The 25,369-nt window shown below is 37.1% G+C and overlaps 1 protein-coding gene across 1 annotated transcript in view; it reads right to left on the bottom strand.

Moving 5' to 3' along the window:
- Positions 1-25,369, bottom strand: part of GABRB1 (gamma-aminobutyric acid type A receptor subunit beta1) — a 408,404-nt gene that overhangs the window by 263,133 nt on the left and 119,902 nt on the right. Inside the window, exon 4 of the mRNA XM_004764920.3 lies at positions 11,535-11,755. Within this exon, the coding sequence (XP_004764977.1) occupies positions 11,535-11,755 (221 nt within the window). The remainder of the gene's footprint in view (positions 1-11,534; positions 11,756-25,369) is intronic.

The following is a 25,369-nucleotide window of genomic DNA, read 5'->3' as shown; positions in this document are numbered from 1 at the left end:
AATCAATAGTGTTTTCTTTTTTCTTTCTGGATCAGTATTATTAAAATAATTGCCTTTACTTTTTACTTTGCTTTAGCATGAAGACCAAGGCAAGACAAGAGGATCCTTCAAGGAATAGTGGGAAACTGTTTTTCTTTTATATTCAATAAATGTAGTCATTGATTTCATTCTCATGCACAACGCATGGTCAGGCACTGTCAAGAACATCAAAAAATCAATGCAGAGTCAGGCTAGGTAAGCAAATATGGTAGGGGAGTTCTCAAAATCCCTCTCAGACCACAGGTTTCTGGTTAACATTAAGTTTATTTCTGAAACCTAAATTTAGAAGCTTCTCTTTGGAATCTGGAGTCATTTGCATGTGTTAGAAAACCTGACAAAGTCATGTACATTTTATAAAGCTCACACACTTGGCAGAGCTATACCCATGTATGTTATGGACCCTCTCCAATTATTTTCATTTCTATAATGGTGAGCAATGAAAGCATCAGACATAGGTGACTGTCTTCCCAGCAACATCTGCAGGGAAAGGCAAGCTTAAACAGCACAGAGAAAGGCTTCTCTGTGCAGGGGTTAAGAGTGCAGGCTGAAATGAGGAAAGTTGGATTAAAATCTGCTTTCAGCATTATGTAAGGTGGTTACCAAAATCACCTCCCAAGATAAAGAATAGTAGGTATACTCTACCACCTTCCAGCCAAGGTGGTATGTGTGCATGTCCGTTATCTTAGAAGGAAAATCTTAAAGCAAATTAAAATGCTACAGGGGAAGAAAACGGAAGAAAGTCAGGACCACAGCAGAAGTAAGATTTCTTTTGTTTCATTGTTTGACTTTAGAACTATGTAAATGTTTTATATAATTATGAAATAGAATTAAATCAAATTTTAAGAATCCAAACCAAAAGTGAAATGGTGGCTTAGCCATATAGTAAGGCACTGAAGTTTAAAATGTAACTTTAAAAACAGTAATTCTACTCTGTGTCCCTAACAGGATACACCCTCAAGGCAAGAATACTGGGAAGAAATCTTAACTTGTTTTTGGTAATCTCATCATTAATAACAATAAAGTTGGTATTTTTATTAAAAAAATATATGTACACATATATATTATATATATATATATATAAACAGGATAAACTAAAATAATTACGTTAATACATTAGGAATCAATATTTTTAAAGAGGATGAAAGAAACAAACATAAAATCAAAGAGGTTGAATAAAAGCCCTATAATTTTAAATTTGAATCAGAAATATCAATACAAACTTGTGATCTGTTTCTTCTACTTCTGGAATAGACAATGTGCAAGCTGATGGATCAAAAGACAAAGGAGCTATCAATGATTACTGATGTCATGTTCAAACACCTCAGGAACCAACTTAATGGGGCTGCCAGTGGCCAAAGATAGGACAACATGAGGATGGAAATGGAACAGGCATACCTGTTTCAACCTGTGACTTCATAAGGATACACACACAAGAAAACATCAAAACGCCAAATTTCAGTGGTGTTTGGGAGATTCTAGGGAAACAACCAGCTATTTTGAAAACTGCCAAATAAAGGGAAACGATCAAGCATTTATGCTGCCTTCATTGCAACAACTTAATCTCAGGATTACCCAATTGGTGAGGAAAAGTTCTTGCTTAGAGAATAATCTAGCTAATAATTAAAGAAGGAATGATAAAATATCACCATTTTGCAATTTTTAAATCAGTTTTGGCCAAGACTATCAGTGGCTGCTTAAATTGCCATGGCCTGAGTTGTGTCCCCCGAAATTCATCTGTTCAAATCCTAACACCCAATGCCTGAGTGTGACCTTGGTTGGAGGTAGGATCTTTATGGAGGTAATCAATTTAAAGTGAGATCATTAGGGTGGGCCCTAATCCAACATCACCAGTGTCCTTTAAGAAAAGGACACAGAGGTACGCACAGAGAGAAGGTGATATGAGGCGACACAGGGAGAAACCAGCCATGCTAAGGAGAGAGACCTAGAACCAATCCTTCCTTCTAAGCCCCGGAGGAACCAACCTTGTTGGCTCCAGATCTGGGAGACTACATATTCCTGTTGGCACCCATTCTGTGGTGCTTTGCTATAGCAGTCTCAGCAAACTAATAGAATTACATAAAAATGAACAGGATTATTATAATGGATAGATCAAGCTGTCAATGCCTAAATCTGCTCATCAATCTTCACATCACAGAGAGAGTCAGGCGTTTTGTGTCTCATGCTAGAAGTGGACAAGATGACTTATGAAGCAGTATTGTCAAAGCCCAACAAAACAACTAGTCTCAATCTGATCAAGCCTTAGGTAGAAGGCAGAGGAAAACATTTGCAACAAGAGGATGTAATCACAAAAAAACCCCACATGTTTTCTTAAAATAATTTACAAGGAGGGAAATAAAGGAACAGTGAACATTTAGAGTAAAAAGAGATTTTAGATATTTTATTAGTCAAATGAAATGTGTGTACTTGTTTGATCTTGACAATAAATTATGAGCAAGAAAAGTTATGTTAGGTTCTCTAAGTGTTGGTACATAGCATAATAATGGTACATAGTTCATAGTGTTGTGGTAAAGATCAAGTATGACAATAGAAGTAGAGCACTCAGCATAGTATAATCTCAACTACTTATATAGTTGGCTTAGCCCATTTATATACCCAGATATTAGTATAGCAATCATGCATGGTATAATTTCAATTATTTATATACTTTGGTATTGGCTAAATTCCTTGATACAACTGCTATCAATATTAAATGCTGTGATAGGTATTACTTAATTTTTATGTGCTTATAATATGTCCACACAAGCCTAAATGACACTTAACATACTTACAAGGTCCAATCTGAGCCAGTATTGGGCCAAATTGATTTTCACTATTCATTATACTTCCCATTCTCACATGGATCCTCAAAACCACCTGGTCCCAAGCTCACCTTTGGTAGAAGATGCAGGAAAGAAGCATTGTGAGTTTTGGGAAGAAAAGCCAAGGAAAGGGTTAGGAGGGAAACACAAAAGGAAAGGCAGTCTTTAGGAAGGTTAAGTACTCCACTAAATATGATCCCAGAATTCAGTCATCCTATGCCTGCCATTTTCAGGAAAGACAAACACTGTCTTTCAGCCTCCACAGGGTCGGGCCTTAGAAAGAATCAGTGTTTTCAGCCAGCTGGATCATGTTTGGACAAGAGGCAGAACACATCTGGTCATTAATAGTGATAATTGCTCTTTGGTTAAGAGCCATCATTTAGATATAGGAAATGTTGCAGCTGACAGCGATTGTGAGTCAGGTGACTGCATCCTACAAATTTCCATTTCAATTTTTCAAACATTTATTTGGTTTGAGAGAGGGGATCAAAGGTTAAGGAAATAAAGTTCACATTTTCCGCAGATAGATTGGTATCAATCTTGTTGGTATCACAGGAAAATAATCCTAAGACACAGAAAGATATAACATCAAAAGAGTATTACAAATTCATGGGTTTACGTGGGATTAAAGCAAAGTAAGGCATCAAATCAAGGGAGTTTTTATCTGGTTAAAATGATTGTGAAAGTCCTCATAGAGAAAGTGGAATTTCAAAGAGGCTTTTAAGAAAAAGGAGTAAGATTATGCTGAGTGAAATAAGTCAGAAAGAGTCAATTATCATATGGTTTCACTTATTTGTGGAGCATAACAAATAACATGGAGGACATAGGGAGATGGAGAGGAGAAGGGAGTTGAGGGAAATTGGAAGGGGAGATGAATCATGAGAGACTATGGACTCTGAAAAACAATCTAAGGGTTTTGAAGGGGCAGGGGATGGGAGGTTAGGGGAGCCAGGTGGTGGGTATTAAGGAGGGCACATATTGCATAGAGCACTGGGTGTGGTGCAAAAACAATGAATTCTGTTACAATGAAAAGAAATAAAAAAGAAATAAAGAAAGAAAAAGGAGTAAGATGGGAGATAGTGGTAGAGTGAGGGGAAGAGGTTTGGGGATAGAGAAGGGAGAACATTTCACAGGGCTCTAAGTTCTTCAGATAAAATACAGGATGCCCAGTTAAATTTGAATTTCAGATACATAGCAAATAGTTTTTTAGTATAAATATGATCTATTTGGGCCATATATTTGGGTCATACTTGAGTTTGAAACACCCTGAATGTGTTTAGAGAAACAAGTAAGTTGTTTTATAAAGATTTAGTCTTTGTAGAGAAAGGAAATGTCTAATGATGTGGGAAGGTTGTTTTGGTCACATACAGAAGGTTTTAGATTACAGACAGAAGAATAAAAAGGTGATTTTATGGGTCTGAGGAGAAATTTTATTTCCTGTAGAAGTGATATGATCTAACATGCACCATAGGAGAATAAGATGGCAGTGATGAGAACAGGAAAAATTGAGATACAAAATGGGCCAGGAAGTGACAGATAGTGAGGATGTTAATTTAGACAATGGGAATGATTTGTAAATGGACATCACTGAGATACAGCAGAGCAGAAACGATAAATTGGATCTCAGAACAAAAAGAGATGTGGAGTCAAAACTACCTACAAGTGTATTCCTATTGACTTGGCAGATGACGATTTTTGTTCTCAGCTATATAAGGAGGAGAACCCGATTTTAGGGGGAAAAAAAACCAAAAAACCAGATACTACAAAATAGGGGTCATGTCAGGAGGATCTGGCCAGGTGGGCATCCAGATACAGATGCTCAGGAAGCAATTACAAATATTTTTCTGAACTCAATAATTTGGAATTTTAGATATATAAGCTGTCACATCAGTGAGTTGGTCAAACTTCAAGGAACCCCTCTAATTCACCATTAGAGGCAAGAGAGGAACCAGTGAAGGAAGGGGAAAAGGACTAGAAGAACAGCAATAACGAAAAAACTACACCAAGTCTTGGAAATCCAGAAGTCAAGGTCAGTCACCACTCTTAAATCATTCAGAGAACTCAAGAGTATAGATTGAGAAGCAACAACAGTGGTGCTGGTAATTTTGGAGAGCATTGTTTCAGGAAAGTAGCATGAGTGAAGCCACGGTTTTGGAGACTAAGGAGTAAATAAATGGTGAGGGAGTAGAGGAAACCAAAGATGTGAGATGTGAGAGGACTGGTGTTTGAGGACAAAACCAAGGGGAAGGAGCCAGTGTGGTCAACGACTGATCTGCTAAAAGAAGGGAGCAAAGTCTGAAAAGAGTTTGCAGCAATGAAGTTAAATGCCTATGTGGAGGGACTGGCCTTCAAAAGAGGAGGAAATCATCCTCAGAGTTAAATGGGAGGAAAGACAGAAGATTAAGGATTTGACGCATGACTCTGTAGAATTTGGTTGTTTAGTCTCCACTTTTAAGTAAGAAAAGAAATGCCATTATGTGTTTTGAAAGGAGCATGGTGGAGCAGTCATGGGACATGGACGTAAGTTTTGGTCTCCTGCCACCTCTTAGACATCTTTTAGTTAGATCTTGAGCAAAATGGAGGAGGAAGTAATAGTGACTGCGGTGTTGCTCCGTGGTATAATGCATTTTGTCACAGCAGAAGTAACCTGGGAGCAAAAAGCTTAAGGAATGGAGTCTCTTCCAAGTGCTGAGTGCCTGTTGCACAGAACCCTGGCTCCTGCAAAAGCACTAGTCTCCCATCAGACAGCACTTCATTATTTTAAAGTGTTAACACAACTGTGTGGTATTCCTTGTGTGTCAAGTCTGATTTGATGTCGTTGACAAAAATAGAAAACCAGCAATTCTATTCCTGTGGCTTCATAGGCATTGTTTGAGCATCTCAAAATGAGTTTGAATATATAGAAACACTTTTTTTTTTTTTTTTTTTTTTTAAATTTTTTTATTTTTATAAACATATATTTTTATCCCCAGGGGTACAGGTCTGTGAATCACCAGGTTTACACACTTCACAGCACTCACCAAATCACATACCCTCCCCAATGTCCATAATCCCACCCCCTTCTCCCAAACCCCCTCCCCCCGGCAACCCTCAGTTTGTTTTGTGAGATTAAGAGTCACTTATGGTTTGTCTCCCTCCCAATCCCATCTTGTTTCATTTATTCTTCTACCCACTTAAGCCTCCATGTTGCATCACCACTTCCTCATATCAGGGAGATCATATGATAGTTGTCTTTCTCTGCTTGACTTATTTCGCTAAGCATGATACGCTCTAGTTCCATCCATGTTGTTGCAAATGGCAAGATTTCATTTCTTTTGATGGCTGCATAGTATTCCATTGTGTATATATACCACATCTTCTTGATCCATTCATCTGTTGATGGACATCTAGGTTCTTTCCATAGTTTGGCTATTGTGGACATTGCTGCTATAAACATTCGGGTGCATGTGTCCCTTTGGATCACTACATTTGTATCTTTAGGGTAAATACCCAATAGTGCAATTGCTGGGTCATAGGGCAGTTCTATTTTTTCAACATTTTGAGGAACCTCCATGCTGTTTTTCCAGAGTGGCTGCACCAGCTTGCATTCCCACCAACAGTGTAGGAGGGTTCCCCTTTCTCCGCATCCTCGCCAGCATCTGTCATTTCCTGACTTGTTGATTTTAGCCATTCTGACTGGTGTGAGGTGATATCTCATTGTGGTTTTGATTTGTATTTCCCTGATGCCGAGTGATATGGAGCACTTTTTCATGTGTCTGTTGGCCATCTGGATGTCTTCTTTGCAGAAATGTCTGTTCATGTCTTCTGCCCATTTCTTGATTGGATTATTTGTTCTTTGGGTGTTGAGTTTGCTAAGTTCTTTATAGATTCTGGACACTAGTCCTTTATCTGATATGTCGTTTGCAAATATCTTCTCCCATTCTGTCAGTTGTCTTTTGATTTTGTTAACTGTTTCCTTTGCTGTGCAAAAGCTTTTGATCTTGATGAAATCCCAGTAGTTCATTTTTTCCCTTGCTTCCCTTGCCTTTTGCGTTGTTCCTAGGAGGATGTTGCTGCGGCAGAGGTCGAAGAGGTTGCTGCCCGTGTTCTCAAGGATTTTGATGGATTCCTTTCGTACATTGAGGTCCTTCATCCATTTTGAGTCTATTTTTGTGTGTGGTGTAAGGAAATGGTCCAATTTCATTTTTCTGCATGTGGCTGTCCAATTTTCCCAGCACCATTTATTGAAAAGGCTGTCTTTTTTCCATTGGACATTCTTTCCTGCTTTGTCGAAGATTAGTTGACCATAGATTTGAGGGTCTATTTCTGGGCTCTCTATTCTGTTCCATTGATCTATGTGTCTGTTTTTGTGCCAGTACCATGCTGTCTTGATGATGACAGCTTTGTAATAGAGCTTGAAGTCCGGAATTGTGATGCCACCAACGTTGGCTTTCTTTTTCAATATCCCTTTGGCTATTCGAGGTCTTTTCTGGTTCCATATAAATTTTAGAATTATTTGTTCCATTTCTTTGAAAAAGATGGATGGTACTTTGATAGGAATTGCATTAAATGTGTAGATTGCTTTAGGTAGCATAGACATTTTCACAATATTTATTCTTCCAATCCAGGAGCATGGAACATTTTTCCATTTCTTTGTGTCTTCCTCAATTTCTTTCATGAGTACTTTATAGTTTTCTGAGTATAGATTCTGTGTCTCTTTGGTTAGGTTTATTCCTAGGTATCTTATGGTTTTGGATGCAATTGTAAATGGGATTGACTCCTTAATATCTCTTTCTTCTGTCTTGCTGTTGGTGTAGAGAAATGCAACTGATTTCTGTGCATTGATTTTATATAGTTTAATGATACGGTCTTGTGATTATGGACTACCCTGTTAAAGGGGCTTTCAGGTACATTCAGAAAACCCCATTGATCCCATAAATGCTAAAAACAACCCATTAGTGTATGGTCTCATTTCATAATGACTATCAGCTGGACTTACAGAAAGAGATAAGGCAAGAATTTCTTTCTCCTCATTATCCAACTCTAAAATAAGCATAGCTATGAATATGCCAATGCATTTGTTATATGATAAGGCTTTTCTAGTACATGTGCTTAGGAAGTGATATATGACAGTTATTCTTGAAAAGGCAATTACAAAGAAAAAAAATGCAGATTGTCATTTCTGAGACTAGGAAGTGTTGTATCAGAAGAATTAAAATAAACATGCCTGACTATATAGGACCATAGAAGCAAGGGAAGTTAATTTTGGAAGGGAATTTGGGGATAATTTTATGCAATCTCTTTCCTTTAAGACTGAGGAATCTGATGCCTAGAGGAGGAAATAGCTTACGGAGGAGCACAATCTAGTTCAGCTACAAGTCTTCTAATCCATAGTCACTGTCACAATGACAAATTTCTATCAGGCTTCTGAGGAATTATTTCCAGGTCCATAATAGTGAACATATGGCATAGACTGGGCACTCAATGAATGTTTTCTTAATTATTTACTTTGAGAGAGGGAGAGAGCAAAGGAGAGAGAGAGAGAGAGAGAGAGAGCGAGCGAGCACTGGGTGAGAAGGGGGAAGGGCACAGGGGGATGGAGAGAGTGGGGAAAGAGTTTCAAGCAGACTATCCACTTAGCATGGAGCCCGATATAGGGCTTGATCTCAAGACCCTGTGATCTGAGCTTAAACCAAGACTTGGATGCTTAACTGACTGGGCTACCACTGAGATGCCCCGAAATATATATATATATATATATATATATATATATATATATATATATATATTTTAATTGGACGACTATATCTCTGTTGTGGTTACTGATGCCCCAGGGAATTAGAGAATCATCCTCCATGTGCAGTTTTTCCAGCACCTGATAAGGTTATTATATAAGGCACAATGGCTTTAGAAAAATATAATTTAAATTTACCATGTAGTAACATAAACATTACTTCATTAGAATGTACCAGGGATTATTAATCCATTACTGCAGATGAAAGAACTAAGACTCAGTAAATTTGTATAACTTGTTCAAGGTCAAACAATCAGATATTGGAGTTTAAGCCTATTTTTGGTCCTTTGATTCCAGGTGTTATGATTTCTTTGCTGTATCTTATATTTTCTCCAGGATGTTTATAACCTCCAGGAAAAGAAAAACAAACCTGTGAGGGAAGAGGTAGGAAAGAAGACAAGGGAAGAGAAATACCAGAAATGGTGTGAAGCTCTTATAGAGAATACTGCTGTCAAAAAGAGGTCAGAGTTCACATAATAAAGGAAGGATTTGTGTTTTCCTTTGGGAGATCCATTTGGGGGCTCCAAGCCTATGTTGGCTCCAAAGAGAAGAAAGCAATGTTGTGCAACTTGAAAGGAGGTGTTGACTTCTAAATGTGTTTGAAAGGCAGTGGGGTAGGAAAAGCACACATATGGGAATCAAGGTACCTGGATTTTAGTCCCAATTCTGCCATTACTTTCTTGTGCCCTTAGAAAAGGCCCTTCCTATTTTGTGGCTCAGTGTTATCAGTTTATAACGAAGTGTGTTCAACTTCATGGTCCTCAAATATTTTTCTTCCTTTCCATCAATTCCCATTGGTGGAGGCTACCAATAATTTGAGAAATGCCTGAAATGACACTGTAAACTGAGAATGCAACCCACTTTCTTGCCTGTATAAAATGTGGTTCCTGTTTCTTTCAAACAAAAACAACTTTTTGTACATTCTTTATTAATCACATAAAGTGATTATACATGTAACTGATTAGCTTTCTAAGTTGGGTTATGGAACTTTTCTCCCACAATATTTTAGAAGAGTAATTTGTCCCTTTATTCCTTGGTTATATCCAATAAAAGCTTCATAGATGACAAAAAATTACAAATGATTTCCAGTGTATGCATCATCGTTAATGATCACCGCTGATCTTGAATTAGTAGATTTTGTCAGTAATTATCAATACACTCATGGGAATTTTTTGTTTATTTTACCATATTTTTCTGAGAAACTTTTAGGTCAGAGATTTTAAATTAGAATTGAAAGCTCTTGGGGTACTGAAAAAGTGGAGAAATTACAAATATTATTCTGCAACCAATGCTGTTTTATTATGCAAATGAACTCCAAATCTAGCAACTAAATAATCAACCACTGGGTTAAGTTCAGAAGTTTTAGTGCAGGACTTAGTGCAGAAAAAAAGTGCAGTTGTTTTCACTTGCATATTGTTTTTGGATATTCATGAATGAACAGAAATTGTAGCATTTTATCCCTTACCTAGAGTGTTAGCTTGGTGTGGAAGGCATGCAAAGAATTTTAGAGGGCTTATGAAAACTCCAAAATAATGGGAAAATGAGTTTGTGAATATAGCTCTCTTCAGCTTCTCAAAGGGATTATGAATGGTGACAATACAGGTTAAAGAACCACTACTCTACATATCCTCCAATAACATGCCACAGTTCAGGTATTTCTTTGGCAAAGTGGGAAGCTGATTTGGATTATAGCTCTAAAATTTTTAATAAACCTTTAACAAAATGAGGGTTAATAATAGACCACAAGTATATGATACCTCTTCTATACTTGAGTCCTAAAAATAAACAAAATAAAATCCACTATAGTGCAAAACATTTTGATATAAATTAAAGACAACCTAAATAAATGAAGGTATATCATATTCATGTATTAAAATTTTAAGATATTCATTCTCCCCAAGTTGATCTATAGAGTCAAGGCAATCTCAATTACAATTTCAGCAGACTTTTGGGGTAGAAATCAACAGAGTTGATTCTATTTTTTTTTTTTTTTTTAATTTCCTGGGGATAAAAATATATGTTTATAAAAACAGAGTTGATTCTAAATGCTATAGGAAGAAGCACAAGTCCTAGAATATCCATAGCAATATTAAACAATAAGTACAAAGTTGAAGGATTTCCACGACTTTATGATTTACCATATAGTTATTATAATTAAAATACTGTGATACTGTTTGCAGATAGACACATAGAACAATGGAACAGAGTAGAGCTTAGAACCAGACTCCCACTTATCCAGGCAAAAGTACCAAAACAATCTGGCGAGAAAAAAAGAATCTCTTCAGTAAATTATACAACTGGATATTCATATGGGAAAAATTGAACCTCAACCCTTGCCTTACATGAAACACAAACAATATGGCTCATATACTTAAATACAAACATTAAGAGAGGGATTTAAGGGAATGAAAACACTATGAATCTTCTCAAAGTCACCAGAAAATATTTTTCTACTTCTTAAAGATATTGTTTCCTAATTCTCTTTCATAATTAAGTAGCTATACCCAATACTTAGAATATATTTCAGTTCAACCTGGGTGGCTCTGAAATAATCAAGCAATCAGCTAGAAAAAGATTGAACTTCTACAATAAGTTGGGTATAAAATCTGGCAAACATACATTTTCTTATTACTCTGTTTATTGTTGGAAGTTCAGGGCAAATAGTTCACTTACCTTTGATGAACAAAGTTGCCTAGATTTAGCTCCATTGATTTTCTTTCTCCAAAAGAGATTTTCTGGTCTTTAATAAAATTTTGTTACAGAAATTAAAGTATCTATATATTCTCCTACTTGCTTCTCTTCCCACTGCCCATTCCCAAAAGTAAAAAAAAATAATAGTAATAATAAAACATAACAACAAGAACAACAATGATAATAGTGAACCATGCAACACAGTCATTTACCGGAGTCCGTAGAGAACTGTTCCATCAGGATGCAGTCGGATCATTCGATTTTTCACGGTAACCCCATGCACAAATGATTTCTTGTCATTCAGAAAATAGGTGTCTGGCACCCAGAGTTGGTCAGCTACCCTGTTGTCTAACGTGAGGTTTAGCGGGATTCCAGAATAAGAAAGTCTTTTGTCTTTCCAAGACTGCTGGAAATACATGGTGAGTGTATAATCCTGTGAAACAAATGAAACAAAAAACCAAAAATTTAAATTATCATCATCAAAGGCCTTTTGTCATGAAAGTGATAGTCTGTGATACTATATATTCTCAGAGATCCACTGTCCTGCTATCCCTGAAGTTACACGTGAATACACAGAAATTTGCACCTCCAAATATAGGCAACCAATAGGTTAGAAGTAATGGAGTAATAATTGAAGGCAAGCACGAGTGTTCACTCCAATGTAGTGTAAATCCATTGCACTGAATTTTAAGGTTTGAAGTTAAGGTAATGATCATGGGGTAGGTCATAAAGAAAAGTTGTACTGAGAGAACCATGTCCACAAAAATCTACCTCTGGATATTACATTTATGGTACTTTTTTGGAGGGGAATGTTTGCTCAATAATAACTAAAAATTGATGTGCTTAACAGGAGAGGGTGTTTTCCAAATTGCAAATGTCTTTCGAAGGAATACTGCTGTTTGCCTTATAAATGTCATCAATTACCATTATCTGGATCTTTCTAGCAAGTTACAACTTGTCTCCTGCTACTAAAAAGTAGTTTATAAAGCACGTTTGGATGGAGATATTTATTTGGCTTGAGCACTGAAATCAGTGGTGTAACTGCTCAATTATTTCTCTTATCCCATTCCTGCTTTGTTTTAAGAACTGGTTTGAGTTCAGAACTGGATTTGTACTTGACTTGGTTTCCTCACCTCCTATAAAAGGTAACACTTAGGACATGCCGTCTGTATGTTTCTTTTTCCCACCCACATTTCCCCTGGCAGTAAGAGACAGGAATATTTGGGCTCAATAAATAGATTAAGCTACTAGAGAGGAACCATAATAATTATCTTAAGAGTTTTAGTTGTCTGTTTTTTTTTTTTAAAGATTTTATTTATTTATTTGACAGACAGAGATTACAAGTAGGCAGAGAGGCTTGCAGAGAGAGAGAGAGGGAAGCAGGCTCCCTGCTGAGCAGAGAGCCCGATGCAGGACTCGATCCCAGGACCCTGAGATCATGACCTGAGCTGAAGGCAGTGGCTTAACCCACGGAGCCACCCAGGCGCCCGTAGTTGTCTGTTTTTAAAGAGTTCTATTAATTCAAAGTGTAATTGTACATTAAAAAATGATACCAGTAAAATCATAGACTTTAAGATGTGAGTCCCAATGTAATAAAAACAGAAATAATCACTTCTTCTTTTCAAGGATATTTATCTGTCAGCGGTGACTGTGAATGCTTTAGCAGCAGTTAAGAAAACACTGGATAACTCCTGCACATTGTCTGTGTACTAACATTGTTGCATAGAACACTAATCACATCATGGCTTACATCCGGACAAACCATACTTTATTTAGAACATTATATGGATCTATATGCATTTGTGAAAACTCCAAAATATAAGACAATATTCATTCTGGATAATGAGTTCCAGTGTCCTTTAACCATTACAGTGGAGAACACTTACACTGTTTACGCAGAAGGCATTGTGCCTTCAAAGCCATCCTTTCTTGTTCATTAGCTCTTCACTATCAATCACACACACCTAAAAGGTCTAAAAGCTCCTTCCACTTTACCTACATTTAACCAAAAAGAAAATGCACAGGATTCTATACAATTCCCTTGTCCCCTGCAACTATTCTCATTTGCATCGTCTTCAATTTCTTAACATCTTTTCGGAAGAAAAATGAAATCTGGGCAGAACTCAGAGGCAGACTCTGGGCCTTTGATTTCAAATACATGGATTCTAAGATCTACCACATGTAGAGCTATGTAATCATGAGCAACTTAATCCCCTGTATCTCAGATGCCTCATTTTAAAAATAAAAATAATAGCATTTACTGGCTTATTATGAACATTACTTGGGAAAATTATGGTGAAGCCTCTTTAGAAACTGTAACATGCTAAACAAATATATTATCCTCAAAACTGTTGTTACTTAAGGATTAATATCATACTTCCAAATTACTTTGCGTGTGCACATTCATTTTCATAAGCATTTCTATTTTAAAAGAGATGGTTATGAAAAAAAGACCTTGTAGGCAGAAGGACCCCAATGACCATGAAAAAAATTGTCTGTGATCCATTGCAAGTCTTCGTGTCCAATTCTTATTTGTAATTCAACCCAAGTGGGAAAATTAATAACTAGTCAAAGACAAGTTAATGTAGTAATGTAATTTGCCATTGTGATGAGCACACTCAGCAACAGAATACATTGTTTCAGTATTCGTGCTCAATAGTCATTAGCTTCCAGATCTTCATGAGTGGGACAAAAGATTTCCTCACAAAGAGACCAAGGGGCAAAATCCTTATTCCACTTTTTCTTCAAAAGAGTTTTAACGTGTGATGGAGAAAAACCTATTCCTATAAAGTCAAAGGGTTATAATGGCGAAACAATACTCTTAATACTATAATGAAAACACGAGTTTGTGGTAAATAAACAATGGAGAGTCAAAAGGAGAAAAGAGCGTAAACATGAGTAATCTCTGCATAGGTTTAAGTAAGTGTGTGTGTCTCCATGGATGTGTGTGTGTGTGCGTAGACCTTCTCCCTTCTCTGGAAACTGTTTTGTTTCCTGCAGGGTGAGAACTATACACATGCAGTGAGATCTTTGCTCTACACAACTCCCACTCTGTTTTCACTAAGTATCGACTAAAAATCACATCACGGTTCTAAACTAAAGCAGTAATTTACCCTATTTGCAAGAAGAAGTAATTCCGTGAAAAAGCATTTCGGCTTGTGTGTTACATTTGGAAATGGGTGATGTGGCACAAGTACTCTTCAGAACTTTTCTTATGTATTTCTAGTATTATTATCCTAATCTATGACCTCATTCCATGATAAATGGAAATCTAGACATATAAGATTGATAACCTTAATGAAAACTTTTTGAAGATAATGATAATAATGATGATAATGATGAACATTATGGAAACACTTAAAATACAGCCATATCTCCTTTTGTACTATTTGTATTGTAGTGCACGTATAACAATAACCTCTTTCTCCTGGAGAATGCTCTGTCCTCTGTGGTTTTCATAGCTATTCATATCTATTATCACATTTTGTTCTCACAACCTAGTGAGCCGGGCAAATTCTCTCTGAGAGAATTTATTATTTACATATTTTAGAAACTATTTACTGTCTTTTAAATAAATTATTCAACTGCATCTTAATAGAAATATTAACAGTGACATCTGGCTGTAATAAAATCTATGACTCGTTTTGGTGTATTACATTTTTAGATGGAAAAGAAAGCCTTAAAAATGCTGTATTTTGTTCTCTCATACAACGGATTTTCTATTAATTCTTCATTAGTCCAAAGCGCAAGCATTCAAGGAAGGATGGGAAATTTTTCAGAAAAATATTAAAGGTAGAGATACTGTGAACAAGAACACTAAAATGATTTTTATTCCAGATGTACTTACAATTGTTCAACCAGCTTTCTCAAGTATGTAAGCTACTCTGTGAGAGGAAGAGCGACATATTTAGAAACTATGGACCATAGGGGATTCTCTGACACTGACACAAATTAATGAGATTAACGGGTGTGAGTTGGCTCATGAAATTGGTCAAGCTAATTCAGGCATGAGAGACTTTGATTCATTGAGGAAAAGCAAGAGAGAGGATACCAAATCAGAAGTGCTCAATTATACTCCAAAAAGACGTATTTTTAAAAATTTATTTGACAGACAGAGATCAAAAGTAGGCAGAGAGGCAGGCAGAGAGAGAGGAGGAAGCAGGCTTCCTGCTGAGCAGAGAGCCGATGCGGGGCTTGATTCCAGGACCCTGGGATCATGACCTGAGCCGAAGGCAGAGGCTTTAACCCACTGAGCCACCCAGGCGCCCCTAAAAGACGTATTTTTTTGAAATCTAAAAATGTTAGGGGAATAAGAAAATATTTATTACAAATAAAAATAACTCTTTTGGAGAATAACGGTTAAATCACTGGTTTTAAACCCTGGGCGATTTTGCCCGCAGAGGACATTTACCAATGTCTAGAGACAGTTTTGATTGTCACAACTGGGAGTAATGGTGTGGGCTACTGGCATCTGTGGGTAGAGGTCATGGTTGCTCCCAATGTAATGCATGACACAGCACAGCTTCCACAACAAAGAATCACTTGGCTCAAAATGTCAATAGTGCCAAAGCCAAGAAACCCTGTCTTAGATGAAAATACTTTTCTTTTCAGTATTAGTAAAATACTTCAAAATCCTTTACGACGAAAAATATGTATATTAACATGTCTACCTGAGGTGTTAACATATTCTGCAAAACTTTTGTCCTAGGGAATTCTGGCATTGGATGGTTTATAATTTGCCACTTTATCATAAGAAATCATTTGATAAAAATCCATGATCTAGCACTAGAATAGGGAGAAAGAGCTATGTGTTTTACTGAGGTATTCATCTTACCAGAATGAGCTCTGAGACTTTATAGTGGAAAAATGAGTCTTTTATAAGCTCCATCCACGATCAACACACATCTTAGGCTAACTTGTCAGGGAGGAGATAAAATATTGCTTTAACACCTAATAATATTGCAGCCACTCAGAACAATCCTATCCCTTCTTTTCAAAGTATTCTTAAAAAGGGAATGTGTGTGTGTGTGTGTGTCTGTATTAAAGAATCTGTGTTCCTACACAAATTTTTATTTTATCTTTCATCAATTTGAATAAATATTATAAAGCATTCCAACCACAGATCCTGTTCCCTGTCAAATATTCATGCCGGTTTAGTTTTCTCCAAGAGCTGATTATAGTAGAGCGGTGCATTCTTGCCTGCCAGGCCCGGGTCTCTTCTGTGAGGGAAACTGCCCTGCTGACAACCCCTGCTGACTGAACAAGGCCACATTCTATACCTCATGATCCTGCCCTCCTCCCACCTTGGGAACAGAGAGGAGCCACCTGATTTAAAAGCAGCTGATTCACAGGCAGGAAATAAACCTGTGCCTGGTTCAAAAAGATGAGTTGACCCAATCAGAGCCCTGTCCCAGAAATTAGCTCTTGCATAAAGAGTCTGAGACAGGAGCTGTAAAGACTAAATGTAGAAGTTATGACCTAGAACTACGATACACCGCTATTAGGCGGTTGTGAGAGAAGGGGGACTATGAATAAAAAGAGGAAGCCAGCCTGCACAGAAAGAAAGAAAACAGAGAAAGATGCAAAAAATCACCAGCAGACGAAGAGTCTGACATTGTTAGAGAATGAATGACTGAGTTCAGGAAGGCCTTTACTTATTTCTAGTTCTCATGAGGTGTGGACATGTGGACATGTTTGATACTTCTACTTCCTAGGAGCTCTCTTCGTGTCATTACAATAAATCCCACTTTATGCTGAGTTATTTTTATTTTTATGTTCGCTGACTAGAAAAAGCCATAATAATGATGCTGATCAACATCCATATCAGAAGCTCATTAAGAACAAATTGCACATATTAAGGAAACCCAACAAAACCTCAATCATCTGGCCCATCTTTCTGATTGTGAAGAAGGGAGCTATTATAAGAAACCTGAAACCCAGAGATGTTAAATAGCTGAAAAACAGAAGGGAGACACATTTGGCTTTGTTTATGAACCAGAAGAGCAAAGAGAAGGGAAAGGTATTTTACTTCTATCAGGACAATTCCCTATCCAACTCAATGACAATTATGAAGAAAAGTCACCTGGAGATCAGTGTGTAAGCTGGCAATAAATAGTATAACTCATAAGGTTAGGAAGAAAAACCCAACACATCTTGCATCTCATGCAAAGTTTAGTGGAAAATGGCCTGATAAATAAACCAATTTAAGTTGTAATTGAAATGAACCACACAACATCTGTTTCTAATGCAACCTCCTGTTTAAATGAATGTTTTGGTATCAGTGTCACTGTTAAGTACATTCTGCAATGGAAATTCATCATTGTATCTCCAGATTTGTTGTTGATTTCTAATTTTTATCTTGTTAACATCATCTATTCTTATGTTAACTATTAATACAAGTTTGTTGTGCTTACTCCTTAGCTTTGTTTTGCTACAATAGCTTTAAAATACATGCCTTCTTAATCTCAGGAAACAAATGGAGGGCTGCTGGAGGGGAGGAGGGGGAGATACGGTATCTGGGTGATGGAAATTGGGGAGGGTGTATGTTGTAAAGAGCACTGGCTATTCTATAAGACTGATGAATCATAGACCTGTACCCCTGAAACAAATAATATATTACATGTTAATTAGTTGAATTTAAATAAAACAAATACACAAATAAAATACATGCATTCTCATTGTTTCCAAAGTCCATGTTCTCATTCATTATTATTATTATTATTTTTTTTTTGCCAACTGCACCCTCATGCTATGCCTCAGAGAACATAGTCTTCTTTACCTTTGTCTCATCCTAAATAGCCCTATTTGGTTTATCCATCTGTGTAGTCAGACTTTTTATCAGTCTTGTGCTCTGTTCTGAACAACTCTGGAATTGATCAACCTTGTGGGAGAACAGAAACAGTGAGAGGGATGGGCCTATACCAAAACAGGGGCACCTCAGAAGATCACACAGACATACTGTGACACATGAACATGTAAGTACATGGATGTGACAATTGGAGAAAGCGCTTGGGTTCTGATACAATGAACTGCATGACATCACCACTGCTTGGGATAGACTGTACAATGTAAGAATTTCAGCATTTGTAATCTCATACCTACTGTAGAAGCTATAAAGATTTATTGTCTTTAAAAATATGAAAGCATTTTTTGAAAACTTGTGGGGACGCCCAGGTAGCTCAGATTTTAAGCATCTGCCCTTGGCTCAGGTCATGATCCCAGGGTCCTGGGATTGAGCCCCGCGTTGGGCTCCCTGCTCAGTGCAGAGCCTGTTTCTTCCTCTTCCTCTGCCATTCCCTCCATTTGTGCTCTCTGGTTCTGTCTATCTCTCTGTCAAATAAATAAATAAATAAAGTCTTGAAAAAATGCAAAAACATTTTTCTCTATACAAAAACATCCAATTTCTTTTCTTTCTTTCTTTCTTTTTTTTTTTTTTTAAAGATTTTTATTTATTTATTTGACAGAGAGGGAGATCACAAGGAGGCAGAGAGGCACGCAGAGAGAGAGGAAGGGAAACAGGCTCCCTGCTGAGCAGAGAGCCCGATGCGGGGCTCGATTCCAGGACCCTGAGATCATGACCTGAGCTGAAAGCAGAGGCTTTAACCCACTGAGCCACCCAGGGGCCCAAACATCCAATTTCTTAAAATGGATATGATAAAATTAATGTTTCATACAGTGATAGTTTAAATGTCTTATGTTCTAAAATCTGAATAATCAGAAGCTCAAATAATTAGAGTTCTCTAGTAAGATATATTGAAATGTTGGACCTGAAGTGGGGGCAATTTTCTAGAAACTTCTGGGTTAAAAAGATCTTAGGTTATTAGAATGATCCATGGCGTCAACATCGCATGACTGTTTACTATATTTAAAGAATTGTATTATGCCAGTTGCTGAAGAGAAAAAGTGGAATGATACATTTTTCTTGTCTGCCTCAAGGAACTCACATGTCAGTGGCTGAACTCAGCACTGCCTCGTCCCAAGCCACCCTGTTGTCCTTTGCAGTCGTCACAGTTCACCCATCACCTGTATCAAGCACCAAATTCCCTCCACTTCAAAAACACCAAGAACTCGGAATAGTTCCACTTGTTTTCATTGGCAGCTGCCTACTCAAGGAGACAAGCTTATTGAGTAGGAGGATATCAGTTTAACAAGCTCTGGCATTAACCTAGGGAATAGAGAGCTAAGTCAGAGTTGACTTAAACAGCATTGAAAAGGGAGGTGGAGAAGAGGAAAAACCTATGAAGCAGTGAAGTTAGAGCATCAGGGAGGACTCCTGGGTTTCTGACGGAAGTGAGTAGATAGATAACATTAAGAATGGAGGATCAGGGGCTGAGGACGACTAATGTATTTGGGCTGGTTTGTGTCGTGGGTGTTGGTGGCATTTACACATAGAGGTGCCAAGTATGCAGTTATGGGCCAGGATATAGGAAGACAGGGCTCAGAGAGAAACAAAGCCGCGTGAGTCACGAGTGATAGATGAAGTCGTGGGAATGAACTGGTTCGCCATGGAGACAGTGTAAGGTGAGAAGACAGAACCCCTAGGAAATTTAATTCTGCAATTAGTCACTCACTCCTTTGAGCCCCTACAACTCTGCTTCCACTTTGATTGGAGTACTTGCAATCATTTCCCAGTCCCACAGATTTTGAGCTCCCCAAGAGCAAAGGATTTTTATTTTACTTTACTTTTAATTTTTAGGTCCCTGCATAGTATGCAGTGGATAGCTGTACTCCAATACGTTAGCTGAATGTGAATTAAGTAGAGCTGTGTGTTTGTGGCACTGGATGTAAGTACTAAGTACATTATTGCAAAATCATCTTATTATATTCTGATTTTCTGAAAAACTTATTATCCTTAGGTAATATATGTGGGGACTTTCAGTTAACTAAAATAATTACTAATCCAGAGTTTTTTCTCTAACTAATCAAGACTAATGGGTTTATAATTCCCACTAACATAAGTAACTGATCAATTTCTGGGAAATGAGAAAAGCATATGGAGTTTAAAGCAAATTTCCTCTTTAAGAATAAATTAACAGTGACTATCTTCAAAATACTAATAAACATTTTGAAATAGGTCAAATGAAATTTCATTGACAGTTATAGTAATAACTTGGCAGTTTTGGAAGTATAAGGCTATTTATGCCAAAGCTTTAAAAATGGACTGTATTCAGTGCAGCTTTTGATCTCATTTACAAATTAGTCAACATTCAAAGTTACCAGTAAAATGTAAGATTGGCAATTAATTCATCAGGAGGATAATTCATAAACATTACTGACATTTAAAACTCACTTAACTAATACATATGTATGGCACAATAGGGTTTTTTCAAAGTTCCTTAGTTCCAGAAATTCCTAGAAAATTAGTATTTCCATTTTCTTTTAATATTTAAGTAAGAGCAGAAATAAAATCAGATGCATGAAGGATCTAGTGTAACTTTCAGAATGTGACAGTTTTGGCTGGCCATCCTGAGTTGAACTATGAATATATGATCAGAATGGTAACCATTAGGTGGTATGCATGACAATTCTAGAAAACTAAGGTATGGCATGATCTAAGTTGGGAAAAAATATGAGAATCAGAAAACCAAGATTCTATCAAAACACATGCTACTTAGAAGAAATGGAAAAAAATTTTGTGATCATTTTCTAGCCCAGGAAGCCAGTCTTCTCTTGTGAACTATGATCTTGTAATGTGAACAGAGCTTAAAAGAGAGGAGTCAGTAATAAGATTCTATTATGTTTTGTTGGAGGAGAATGAGATCTTAGAAACTCTTAAAATTAATAGGGTGGAAAGAAGAAATTTTTATAGGATACAGTGATATCTTTCTCAAGAGCCAAGTATTTCTAATATCTCTTAGAGCTGTCACTTACCCTTCCAGGAAGGAATCCTTTGGAAATCTCAGGAGCTTTATTTTCAGACTAAATAACAGGAAGATGGATTTCCATCAAATTATCCATCAAATTATCATCCTAGAGAGCCTATGGGTCATAGTCTTTTGGGAGTCCCTGGGGAACTCAAAAAAGACAATGGGTAGCCAAATTCTATTTATATTATATTTATCATGTTTGCTCTCTTACTCTATCCTCTCTTTTCTCTACCATCTTGCTTTGTTTAGTTCTAATTTGATAGTGATTATTCAAAGACAATCACTATCAACATTTGGTGGCTGCTTTTTCTATCTGTTTTAAAAATAAAAGATCATTTTACATATACTACCTTTTTGTCATGAAAATTAGTACCTTTTCTCCACAGCTATTTCTTTATTAATTTGTTGTCCATTTGTTTATTGTTTAAGTCCTTTTCCTCCATCCTACTTTGTTTCACTAACCAATTGGCAGCTTGGTGGGCAAACGTTTATATGTTTGTTCATACTTATACAATTATCTAGAAGCATATATACATACAGACGTGACTTTTGTTCTTTAAAAATAGCATTATATTACTCATTTCTATGAATCTGTCTTTTCTTATTTAAGATTTTATTTATTCATTTGAGAGAGAGGTAGTGAGAGAGTGCACGAGCACGTAGGAGACAGAGAAGCTGGCCCACAGATGACTCTGGGCTTGATCTCAGGACCCCAGGATTATGACCTGAGCTGAAGGCAGGTGCTAAACTGACTGAGCCACCCAGGCACTCCAGATCTTTCTTTTCTTAATGACAGCACAGAAATTCCTCCAAATCAGTGGGTAGAGATATAACTCATTCTATTTAGTGGATACACAATATACTATAGTATAGAAGTTAATCATTACTCTATTAATGGTTATTGAGGCTATTTCAGGGTTTTTTGTTTTGTTTTTGTTTTTTGTTTTGTTTGTTTGTTTGTTTACAACTAAAAATAATACTGTAATAAAACTCTTTTTGAGGGGTGCCTGGGTGGCTCAGTGGGTTAAAGCCTCTGCCTTCGGCTCAGGTCATGATCTCAGGGTCCTGGGATCAAGCCTGGGATAGGGCTCTCTGCTCAGCAGGGAGCCTGCTTCCTCCTCTCTCTCTGCCTGCCTCTCTGCCTACTTGAGATCTTTGTCTGTCAAATAAATAAATAAATACAATCTTAAAAAAAAAAAAAACCTCTTTTTGATAGATGGATATATCACAAGTACTGGTATTTCAGACTCTTTTGCCTTACATGCTTTAGAGCTTAATATGACAACTTGCTAAAGTAAATAAAAATAAAACTATAGACTAATGATGTACTATATGTTGGCTAACTGAACATAATAAAAAATAAAATAAAACTTCAGCCTTCTTCTTTCGTACTACAATTTTCTAAATATTGAACTAAATTCAAATTTATAAAAAGTATTAACTAAGTCAGGCCTTAAACTCAAGTTTATAGAACCAAAAAGCTACATCCATTTCCATACTGGCCATCTCCAGTGGCTCAAACTCATTGAGCATCTGTTCAAACTTCTGTTGGTCTTTGACTGGATCTGGCTAAAAAGTGACTTGGCAGACGCTGCTGCAGAGAAGGACCTTGGCAATGTTATACCATTTACTGAGAAAAACAAAACAAAGCAAACCTCTAAACTCCAGGAATTTCTTTGGCAGTATAGAAAATGTTGTTTGTGAATTCTAAAGCTAATAATTCCGATAAACTTCATAGTCCTCTGATATAGTTTCACAGTTGTCAGTCATACCAAACATGCGTAGCTAAACAGACTTGCATTAAGGATATAGACTGGACCCAACTAGGAATAAAACCTCCATGCTAACAAACCGATCCATCAACTAAGTCTTTGGCGAAAATAGAACTAGGACAGTTGGAATTTAGTTAAGGATTTATTTCTCACTGATCCGATGATCTTAGAGAAAATTTGAAATTCAATCTCCTTATCTGTGTGATGGGCAGAAAAACTATCAAGTCTGTTGGAATGATGAATTAAAAAATGTATGTAATAGTCCTAGAAAATAACAAAGACTGTAGTTGTTTAAAGAAGAAAAAAACAAATAGCTTAAAGCATGTCATAAGACAATTCAATTCCTAATACATATTTTCTTTTTTTTTAAGATTTTTATTTATTTATTTGGCAGAGAGAGTGAGAGAACACAAGCAGGGCAGACAGTGGGGAGAGAGAGAAGGAGAAGGGGACTCCCTGCTGAGCACGGAGCCTGATGCGAGACTTGATACCAGGACCGTGGGATCATGACCTGAGCCGAAGGTAGATGCCTCACCATCTGAGCCACCCGGGTGCCCCCCTAATACATATTTTCATTCTCTTCAGCTAAGTTATCAATTTTCCCCCTCTAAATACTTAATAATATGGGTCTCTTATTACTGAATGTTTAGCAGCATGACCAGTACTTAAGCAGGGGCTTTCTGTATGTTATATTGTTTAAACCTCACCTCCTTATGAAACTGGAATTAATATTCCCTTTTTTAAACGAGACTCTCAGTTTATGAGATGCCAAAAGTGACTCTGCTCAGAAACATCAGAGTTGTGGTCTGAACCCGAATCTGACTTTAAGTTCCTAGTTCTTTCCACTCAAAAACCAGCAATGGCTAAGTATGTATCAGAAGCACAAAAGGTTTTTCTCCTAGGACATGGCTTTTATCTCTTGCCTAAGGCTGACTTCCGACTTGCTTTTTTATGGATGCCGATTAATCATTAACAGTCAGTTCTAATGTAGACTTTTCAGTCCTCTCTGATGTTTTATCCATGACCTTGCCTTCATCAGCTGTTGCTGGTAATGAACACCATGGCCATGCTCTTATCTGTGTGCAGTTGACATCCCCATGGAATGCTAAATACAATCAATTGTTCATTACTGCCCTGGGTGATTCTTCAGATGTGTGTTAGCTCAGAGAAAGACAATATTTTTGTTCTATAGCAATCCTCAAGGAGTATAGAAAGTAGAATAATTTTCTTTTGGTAGGATTGTTTTCATATTCAAAGGCCTGCCAAATTTTACTACTTCCAAGTAAAAGCTTTCTTTTTTTTTTCCACTTTTTTAAATTATATTCAGTTAGCCACTATAAAGTAGGACATCATTAGTTTTTGATATAGTGTCCAATAATTCACCAGTTGCGTGTAACACCCAGTGTTCATCACAAAATGTGCCCTCCTTAGTGCCTGTCACCCGGTGACCTTATCCCCCCCACCCAACTCCCCTCTGAAACCTTCAGTTTGTTTCCCAGAGTCCATAGTCGCTCATGGTTCATCTCCCTCCCCAATTTCTCCCCCTTAAGTTTTCCATCCCTTCCCCTATAATTCTCAGAAAAAATGAATACCTACCATTTAAATCAACGTGGTTGGAACTGGAGGGGATTATGCTAAGTCAAGTCAAGCAGAGAAACAATTACACGGTTTCACTCATATGTGGACTATAAGGAATAGTGTCAAGTAAAAGCCTTCTTAATCATTAGCTATGGTAGCAATGATGTTTTCCTTGCTGGCAATTATTTCTAAGTAACCATAAGATGAAAGGCAAACATGGCAAGTGCCTAGAGGTTAAAGATCTCTTAATTTAGACTGTGCATGCATGATAACACTCTAGGAGAAGAGAGGGAACATACAGTTGTTGAGGGTAGGGGCTACTATGTGGTATTTCTGTGCTTCTATCACCAAGATGATAGAATGCCCCACAGAAACATGCGCACCCGCACTTAAAATCTGGTCTTCCATCCACCCCCATTTTCTGTGGGGGATGATCCTTAATAATCATCCACCCTGTTGATCAAACCAGAAACTAGAAATCTTTCTTGACTTTGTTCTCCATCTCACCCCATACTAAATAAGACAATAAAACCTTGCATTTCTATTTCATAAAAATATCTCTTTATTCCATTTAGTTGCTATGATCTAGTTTGGCCTTTATCATTTCTCACCTGATTAACTGCAAGAGGCTCCTAACTAGTCCTCTGCTTTTTGTCTTGTTCTCCCTTCACGCCTTTGACAAATGGCAGGTAAAGTGGTATTTCCATATTTTAAAATTGCAGTTATGATGCTATTGCTCCCAAGGTTAAAGTTCAATGGCCCCTCCATGTTATGAAGATAAAAATACAAATTGCCTAGGGGCAAACAGTGTGATTCCTCTGTTCTATCTCT

This window comes from Mustela putorius, unplaced genomic scaffold (assembly GCF_011764305.1).
Source record: "Mustela putorius furo isolate JIRA1106 unplaced genomic scaffold, ASM1176430v1.1 tig00000430_pilon_pilon_pilon, whole genome shotgun sequence".
Lineage (NCBI taxonomy): Eukaryota > Metazoa > Chordata > Mammalia > Carnivora > Mustelidae > Mustela > Mustela putorius.
This window is presented reverse-complemented; position numbering and strand designations above follow the sequence as displayed.